Below are 9,793 nucleotides of genomic sequence, written 5' to 3' on the forward strand. Positions count from 1 at the left end.
TGGCTGCAGGGGTAGATGGTTCTCCTTCTCTGGTCTGCAGCTCAAATTCATAAGCCTTTCAATCAGCAAACAGATCATGAAATTCAATCTGGTTCAGATCTTCGGACTCCCTCATAGCCATGGTCTTGACATCCCATTCACTGGGAAGACTTCTCATTACCTTCAGTGCAATCTCTTTGTTGGTATACACTTTTCCAAGTGCATTTAGCTCATTGATGATACTGCTTACTCTTTCATCATACTCGTGCATTGATTCTCCTGCTTTCATTTTGATGTTATCAAACTTTTGGACAACAACAGAAAGTTTATTTTCTTTGGTTTGATCATTTCCTTCGCACAGCTGGATCAGCTTTTCCCAAATTTCTTTGGCTGACTTACACATCTTTATTTTGCTGAAGGTTACTTTGTCCAGCGTTTTGTACAGAATGTCTTTAGCCACATTATCAAGATTTGCTTTTCTTTTATCTGCAGGTGTCCATTCATCTCTGGCTTTTCTATTCTTTGTGGTGCCCCTTCAGTTATGGCAACTGCTGCATTTGTTTTTAGAATCTTCATGGATCCATCAGTTATGACATACCACATGTCATCATCTTGTGCAGCTAAATGAGCCTGCATTCTGATTTTCCAATCATCAAATTCTTCTCTGGAGAACATAGGAATTTTGTTGAATGAAGTCATGCTAGCAAGTTTTATAGATCAAAAGTATTCAAGAACAAGATTCAACCGCTCTGATACCACTTGATAGGATCGATTAACGTAATAAGAGTGTTTTGAAAGGGGAGTTGAATAAACACTCACAATTAAAACTGATCTTTTCGAGTTTTGAGTTCAGTTTGGTGAGAAATTGATTCTCGGAATCTTGCTGGTCAATGACAATCAGTTAAACTGAAGTAGTTGCGGGAATTAACTGACTGAAAGATAGAATACAAAACTAAAATAAAATACACAAATATTGTTTCTGGATGTTCGGAGATTTCAAATACTCCTACGTCACTNGAGCTAAGATTTTGACAGAGTAACAGCAAGCTTTGAATAGAATGATCTGTGTGTCTCTTTTTTTTTTCAGCTGTTCTTCTGACATATTTATAAGCTTCCCTTCCAACGGTAACTTGAGATATGTTTGAATCTTTATATCCGTTGATTGCCGTTTCATCATTCCTTGGGCATTGTTTGCTTCATTTATTATAATGCGGCGTCTTAATTGCTTTAGCCGAAATGCGTTGTTCTAAGCTGTATTGATTGAAGTGCGGCGTTTCATATTCAGTTGCAATCTGCTATGTCTCTTTGTCGGTTGAATGTTCTTTCCCGAGACATGTTTAGTTGAAGGAAGCATACGGATGAATATATCAACTGATCGGTTTCCAACCGATCAGTTTTCATTATTAGATCTGCTGATTTCAGTTGTTAAGTCCAGTTGCTGAATATAATTGCGCGTATAAGTTGGTTGATCAGTTTGTCAAACTCCAGAATTTAGAGTTTGGTTCATATTTTGTCAAACGCCGGAATTTCGTTTCCAACAGGTTCATATAAAAGAAAACCTAGAAAAAAAACCAGATCAATTGGTTTTAGGGTTAGAGTTTCTCGATGAACACAAATCTTGGAAATGTCTAAAGAATGAAATGGCATTCATGGCAGATGATAGAATATGGAAAATCCAATGATCACGTGCTCATTCTTTATATACATCCCAGTAAGGATGTTATTTGAACAATAAAAGACATAATATTTTGTTGTTTATATTGATTCCGGAGTTGAAATCTATACATAAAAAATATGAGTTTTTCAAAAGAATGGGAAGAATAATTATCTCAGATTATTGTACGAGATTTCTCCAAGTGAATCTTAATCTTACATAAATGGATTAAGATGCCAAAAATATTAATCGGAGGTGCTAGACAAACATCTTGGTACAAGGTGAAAATAAAATCAATTTATTTTCATGATATAGGAGCAGACATTCTGTCACAAAATAATTTATTGCAAATGTTTAAATCATATACACAAGAAAATGAGACTAGAAGAATAGTGTTCAAAAAATCATGTGATCACAAAGTCATAGTCCAAAGACTAAGAAAGACATTTTATAGAAAATTGTCAATCAAGTTTCACAGCAATCTTGTAATGAAGGAAAACTTCTGAACCCAAAAATGAATGATTTTCTACACGGTTTGGAGAAAAAATGCTTCAATTAAGAGTAGATCAAAACCTCCAACTAGAAGAAATAGAATTCCTCAAAATAGCTTTACACCATAAATATGTAGAGTTTGAATCTAAATTATCCTTAAAAGATGCCAAGAAAATGATCAAATAAAATAAAAATGAAGATCACTTGATATGGTGGGACACAAACCAACTCCAAGACTACCTTAAAATTAAGGAATGCGAGGAATGTGAGTTTGTCATATGTAAGTATATGCCAATAAACATAGTAGATAAAAAAGATATGTAAATTATTATCAAAGAACATTTAAACATTGGTTTAATCAAAGTAGGAATATCAGCATATAGCAGTCCAATTTTTCTGATAAGAAATAATGGTGAAATAAAAAAGAACAAACCCAGATTAGTAATTAATTATCAAGAAATTGACAAAATTCTGGATTTTTATGAATATTTTATACTCAATAGAGAACATTTAATCAGTTGTATACGCAAAAAAGTATTCTATAAATTCGATTGTTTGTAAGTCCAGATTCTATCATATTCGGATGAAAAAGAAATCAAGAAATTAACAGCTTTCTCCACAGCACAATGTCACTATATTTTGTCAATTGCCAATGTGATTGGCTAATTCACTCAAGATATTTCAAAGAAATATGGACAATATTTTTAAAGATTATTTTAAATTTATGTTTGTTTATATTAATGATATTTTAATAACATCTATGTTTATATTAATGATATTTTAATAACATCTAAAAATATGGATGAACATATTAAATATTTAGAGATTTTCTCTACGGTGTGTAAAAACGAAGAATTAGTATTATCGAAAAAGAAGGCAGTCATCGCAACAAGTAAATTCAATTTCTTGGAATAGAAATCGATGAGTCGGTAATAATTATGCAAGAACACATTGTGGAAAATGTGCATAATTTTTCAGAAAAACTCAAAGAAGAAAAACAACTTAAAAGTTTTTTAGGAGTTGTTAACTTTGCAGGAATGTTCATAAAAAATCTAACAAAACAAAAGAATGTGTTCAGTCTATTAACAAAGAAGGATGCAAGATTCCAATGGACTGGATAACACACAAAAAGATTAAGCCAATTAAAAGATATTTTCAAAAATATCCCAAAAAAAAAGCTATTCCTCAAGATAAAGATGATCTGGTATTATATACAGATGTCAGTGAACATTTATGGGCAACGGTTCTTACAAAGTCCACATCAGAAGGAGAACAACCATGTAGGTATTGTAGTGGACTATTCTCAGATGAAAAGGCGTAAGATGACATTTCAATGAAAAAGAATTTTATGTTATAAAAGAACTTTTGAAAAATATCCATTATTTTTACTTGCAAAAAAATTTACCTTAAAATTTGATAATACACATGTAAAAGCTTTCTTGAAAAATAAAATTGAATGTAAATATGAGAATGCTAGATTATTGAGAATACATACTTTGTGTCAAAATTAAAATTTTATATTGTTATTACTAAATCTCATGAAAATATTCTTCTTCAAACCGAGTTCGTTAAGCTTATCCTAAATGCAGAAGTTATGGGAAGGCTACAACAAGTTGATAAGAGCGTTGTCTCTGATCAAATAACATGTTGTTTACAGGTTTATACTCAGCTGATAGTCTGTATTGCAAAAGTTGATCATACAAGAGAAGCCACCGGTTTCCCAAACGAGAGTTTTCAAGTACAGGGGGTTCTATACCTGGAGCAGAGGATTCAAGTACTTCTAGCACAAGTGCTAAGTCGGGATCATCTTTAGATGAGTCGGCCAAAGCAAAAATTGAAGCTCTGAATCTTTATCTCGAGCCTCCAAATTAACCCTTCACCTCAGGGATTGAAGAGGGTGAGATCAACATTAAACCTCAGACTGACAAAAAAATCTAAGGTTGGTACTAACAATGTAATGCCTGAGAAATTTATGTTGATGATCTGAGATTAATAATTATGGCTTGTTGTGATTATAGACGGACCCCTCCGAGATTTGATTTGGGGTGCATGTGATATCGTATGTGCGAGGCCGGTAGAGAACCTACTGTCTCTGCACTAGTCTTCCCGCACAGCTCGCGCATATGCGCGTCAGTGTGGAGATTCGGACCATGAAGTAGATTTGGTTTTGACAATTGATATGTAGTTGTCGAACCTCAGATTTATAGGATTGTATGTTGTACAAGACTTGTACTTTTACTTTTAACATGTATATAGGATTGATTCTTATATACTCTGCAATTAAAAAAAAAATCAGACCCAATTTAATTAATTTATCCATTTATTCCCAAAAAATGATTAAGAAGATGATTAGTGTCCAGGTCCCCACAAACAAGCTATAGTTTTTCCATTTAAGGTGTATCAACAGAACTGAGATAAATTGAAAACAAGAATATGTATCAACCCAGCCACATTCCGAGTTGATATTGCAGGAAAATATCATAGGATATTGATGAAACAAAATTCCTATCCCAATGAGGTAAAATCAAGATATGAATTTGGGGTTCTTGCATCATTTATACTATATCACCGAGCTTCTCAGAAATCTCAGCACTACCAAAATGGATCTAAGAAGCTGTTCATGAAACATTGACAAATAATGATTATTTGTCAAGATGATATATTCTAGAGCTTTACTTTTTTAATGTAGCACTAGAACCAGAAAGAAAATGCTCGCATGAAGTCTTTTACTTCATCAAGTTGAGAAGACCAAACATGAACATTCAGAAGTTCGTCAAGGATCCTTCGAAGAATGAAACATCTCTTGTTTCATCACTCACTGAAGACGACATCTCCACTAGACGAGCATGAAGATTATGAGTATGTCTCACAGAGATGGACAAAGTCAAGTTTCTATTTAAGTTTTATCAAAATTCTATAAATGGATCTTTTCTGTTAAATACAGTGACATGAAAAACTACAAGTTTTGCAGATGAAATATTTGAAATGAAAAGAAATCTTATGTGAAATAACAAGCTTCTGCGGAGTAAAGAAACTAATCAGAAATTCTGCAATATGGCTCATGTCGGAAGATGGTAAGAAAAAATCTGCCAGAATGCCCAAACTAGAAAAGAGCCAGAATTGGGGAAATGTTTTCGGCCCAAATCTGACCGAAAAGATAATGCGGAGACAAGTCCAAGTGGTGAAAATCTACCCAATTGAAGTTTTTCTCCAGGGACCGCACAAAAGCAAAAGATTCCACAACAAAGATAAAGAAGACATGCGATCCAACAACTCAATTAATGGAGGATAGACTTCTCAACCACCATAACATGATAGATCACTAACTAGTGGTACACTAACTAAAAAGATGTTGTCAGCCACAACTGACAAAACAATTCACAAGTTTGAAGTCCGGATTTCAAATCCACTAAGACTTCTATATATATCATGACAGAATGAATTTTAAGTCCGAAATTTCTTAAATGGATTTTTCTTTGATAACATTCCCTCTCTTTTAAATAAGCCACCATCCATTTGTAACTTTTAAAGTTAGCTTAAAGAATATGAAACCATGGCAACAGACTCAAACCAAAGATTTCCTTTCCTCATCTTCCTCACTTCCAACTGGAAATCTGTCGTCTGAACTCTCTTCCGTCCGCTGCACATTTTCGACGTTGCGTTGAGAATTCTCCCTTTTCTGGGGCGGCTTGTTTTCAGGTAACATCTTCAGTACGATCCCCATCGCTATCAACAACAGCCCGGTCCCATGTTGTTCGGTTAAAGGCTTCGTGAAGATCATGTATGAAAGCAGTAACGTGACCGCCTTTCTAGCTGTGGTTACCTGTTACATTGGAGTTGGCCAATAAATCTCTCTTCTCCAATATCTTCTCTAGTAACATCATTTTCGTTCTAATGTAGCAAATAATTTGAAATTCAACTCATTTTGAATGAATTGTGATGCAAAAATGGACAAGAAATGACATAAAGATTGGGAATGTACCATAGCTGTGTTGGCAGCACCGAATAGAGCGACGAGGGAGAGGACCGAGACTTGTCCGATGAAGGTCGCCATGGCTTCAAAAACAAGAACTCCATATACATAAAGATGCTGCATAAAAATTCAGATTTAACTTCTAGATTTTTCACGGTCATTAAATGATCCAGTGAATAGTAACGTCATGGTACGTGAAAGGTATACCTGTGAACAAGAAGTCCATGCCTTAAATAATTCTCCGGTGAAAAGCATAGGTGGAATCAAGAAAGGCATTCCGACAAGGGTCGAGCAGAAGAGCATCTCAGTCTGCCAAAGCATCAGAAGTTATAAAAAAAAAAAAAGACACAAACAACAAGATTGTATGATTTTACGAGCAAATATATATCTGACCTGCGTCGTTTCGGGATTCATGGTAAAGATAACTTCTTGGAGATTTCCTAGAAGCGAGTCTAGGATTAATGCACCAGATACCATGATGACACCGATCATACTGAAGTTGGGCGAAGTCTGAGCGTCAGCTAAGGTAAAAAGAATCAGTCCCACGATCAACAGTATGGCCGATACATATTCGTGTGGTGGATATTTACGTCTCAAACCTGGAATAAAGGCCCCCATTATCATCACTGGTAAAACCTGAGACGAAAATCGTCAATGGCCAACTCATGAGCCAAGAAAATGGAACCTGAGTTTAAGAATATGACACCCCACCCCTTCTTTTTACCTTGGTCGATTTGAACATGAGTTGTGCTGGATAATTGAGAAAAGCCAGAGAACTTTTGGTGAGTCCACTCGAACCCATTAGCACAGCTGATAGCTTAATATAAGTCTTCCAGGGATTCACCATTTGCTTGGTTGTGAATCCTTGTAAATATATCAGCAGGATATACACCCATCCTTGAACAAAAGTGAAGTACCATCCATAACTGCATTCAAACAAATGACAACTCATCAAAACAAAATTTCCAAAAAACAGCGGCGGACACAGGAATTTAGAAGATGAGAGACGACTTGGTGTATATTTTTAGAAAATTATTTTTTTAACATGGAAGTTGTCCCCCACTAGCCCCCTATTGGTCAGCCTTGTCGATAAACATTCAAGAGAACCAAATCTAACCTGAATTGAAGTCTATTGTATACATATTCCTGAAAAATGGATGAAAACCAAGTCAATATTTGTAACTTAGGAAAAGGCTGACGATGTTGTAAAATAACAAACCATACATACCTTCATCGAGATTTCAAGAAATGAAATAATTTTTGAAATCCCAACAGTCCATTACCAAATATTACATGATCTAGTCTGATGTGATTCACAAAGCACAAGTGCCAAATTGCAGAGGCACAAATCCTACTCCATGAGTGTCTTCACGTGTTTCGAACAAAACTTACTAATTTTAGAAACACATGAAGTCGGTCCACGATCACAAGGTCACAAAACATGTTTGCTCCATCACTAGGTGTGCTCTAAAAGTGTGATCACTTTCAGCTACAAGAAGATGTGCTCATAATAGTTTTTTTAGTCTAAGTTTTACCATTGTGTTCTCTTATGACCAACCATCTAAACAAGCTTGTCTGATTGAAAGAGATCACATGTGCTAATTTATGGTGCAGTGCACAGATACTCCTATCTGGTCTTACATAGTCACATACTTTCTGGACAGGGCAGACTATTGGTTGATATTCTGGGATATCTCTATGGAATTTCGATTCAAGTATCGACAGAGAAAAGGTGAACGTAGTATTGGACATGACAAACAACATATTTGACCATATTCATAATAGCGACATGGAGGAGATATTCTGTTGCCTTAATTTTGTCGAAACAATAAATAAAAAATAACAGAAAATGAAAATTCATGCATACTAAATGTAAATATTACATTTGAATCATTTGGTAACATGGAATAAATATCTTGCAATTATTTAAGAGTATGTATCTATATATACTTCCACAGCCATATATTATACTCCAATTTTTAAAAACTTGCTGCGGTTTGTATCTATACATGATAGATGACGAAAAACACTAGAGTTTGGACTATGCTACACAAGACGAAGATCTCTCAATGTAGTCCCCACCGTGTGGATGAGTCGAGACCCATCTGTTCGGAGGTGGGGAAAACATGTGTTCTCACCCTATAATCTAAAGGCTAATACATACATGTAGAGATCTTATCTTGGTATAGCATAGTGTGAAACAAAGATTACAATGAGTCCATGATATGTAAAGTATTTCCATAGTTGAAGTCAAAGCATCTAGATCATCTCGGCGGAGGCAAACGAAAAATCTCTAATCGGAGATGATTTGATTACATACGGCTATGAAAATTACACAAAATCTTTCTTTTTTAATATGTGAGATAGACATGACACATATTTTTTATAAGGTAAGAATCAAAATGACAGCAGGTTAATGGATGTAAAATTAAATCGCAAATATGTCCTCAAAATGATATTTTTTTCCACCAAGTGACAGCTGACTGAAATGTTCAAAATGCATATAAACATAGCATGAAAATGACACGGGTGACCAAGAATTCAAACTAGCAAACAAAACACCATTTTCACTTAAAACAAAAGAAAAAAACCCAATTATTGTATAAGAATAGCTTATTTTTAATCACAAAATTAGAACACCTGTCACAGACAAAGAAAATGAGAAAATTCTACTGGTCGACTTAATAAATAAAAGCTTACCCTTTATAAATATTCTATACACACACAGATATACATAAATAACTTTTCAATCTCTCTTATCATAATCAATCAGCCCGAGAACAACTGGCACGGAGAGGAGAGCTGGAAATTCAACGGGTCGATTACTTCATTAATGAACGAGTAGAAAAGCTTACCATTTCATGAACTTGTATTATACAATATACATAAATTTTCACTTCACACATTGATTTTTTAGCCGGTTAGGAATCTTGTTAGAGTTAGGCCTCGAACTCACACATCGTTCGGCGAAGAAGAAGTGATTTTTGATGTTTAAAATAAATAAAGTGTCAATCTTTTTATCCATATATAGAAAGAAAAGGGAAATTTGAACAAACCTCACAGACTCCATTAACAAGATACCCGAAGAAAAACCCAGAAGAACAGATAACGAACTGCTGCCATCTCGGCCGGTCCGTGAGTGAAATCCCGAACAAAGAACGCGATTGCTCCTCGTTCTTCATCACACTTCTCCACTACCAAAAAAAAAAAAAAAAAACTTCCCTGTGCCAAAAGAATCTCTCCTCTAATTTGCTTCAAGACTGAGTTTTTATGGGAGATGATTTCGATGGTTGTTGCATGTTGACTTCCGGCCTCGTAGGAAGGGGAGGCGTAAGAAAAATGGACAGGCCAATTTAATGATAGCGTATCGGCTTCACTACGTCAACATACAAGTTTTTGAACAAATATGGATGCTTCTTATACTATTTTAAGCCCCGATGTGCCATATTTCTTGTCTCATTTGTGTATTTGAAGAAAGAAAAACGACAAAAACAAGCGGCTCGGCTCGTGGGGAGAGAGATGTGGGAGAAATCGAAGGCTAATCAGGTGGAATATCGTGGATCAATGCATCACGTCTATGGGGACAACGAAAGATTTTGCAAGCAAACGAGCCCAATATTAAAAACAATTAAAACCTAAATGTGAGCACGTTGTTAGGATTTTGGATTCGGTCCGAAATATATAATTTAATAAAT

The 9,793-nt window shown here is 35.0% G+C and overlaps 1 protein-coding gene across 1 annotated transcript; it reads right to left on the reverse strand.

The window, feature by feature from the left end:
- Positions 1-5,581: 5,581 nt before the first annotated feature.
- Positions 5,582-9,555, reverse strand: LOC140985540 (UDP-galactose/UDP-glucose transporter 2-like). Its single transcript, XM_073453380.1, has 7 exons — positions 9,155-9,555; positions 7,216-7,244; positions 6,823-7,024; positions 6,492-6,734; positions 6,306-6,407; positions 6,108-6,215; positions 5,582-5,948 (listed from the first exon to the last, which is right to left on the reverse strand). Exons 1-7 carry the CDS (start codon positions 9,278-9,280, stop codon positions 5,691-5,693), a joined length of 1,068 nt encoding a protein of 355 aa, XP_073309481.1. The 5' UTR covers positions 9,281-9,555; the 3' UTR covers positions 5,582-5,690.
- Between the last annotated feature and the right edge of the window lie 238 nt (positions 9,556-9,793).

The sequence above is a fragment of the Primulina huaijiensis genome, chromosome 10 (assembly GCF_012295235.1).
Source record: "Primulina huaijiensis isolate GDHJ02 chromosome 10, ASM1229523v2, whole genome shotgun sequence".
NCBI classification, from domain to species: domain Eukaryota; kingdom Viridiplantae; phylum Streptophyta; class Magnoliopsida; order Lamiales; family Gesneriaceae; genus Primulina; species Primulina huaijiensis.

Coding starts and splice junctions, on each gene's coding strand:
- LOC140985540 (XM_073453380.1), bottom strand. CDS start 9,280: ATGAAGAACGAGGAGCAATCGCGTTCTTTGTTCGGGATTTCACTCACG. Junction 7,245..9,154: donor TTGTTAATGGAGTCTGTGAG/GTTTGTTCAAAT, acceptor TCCATTTTTCAG/GAATATGTATACAATAGACT. Junction 6,735..6,822: donor TCATGTTCAAATCGACCAAG/GTAAAAAGAAGG, acceptor TTTTCGTCTCAG/GTTTTACCAGTGATGATAAT.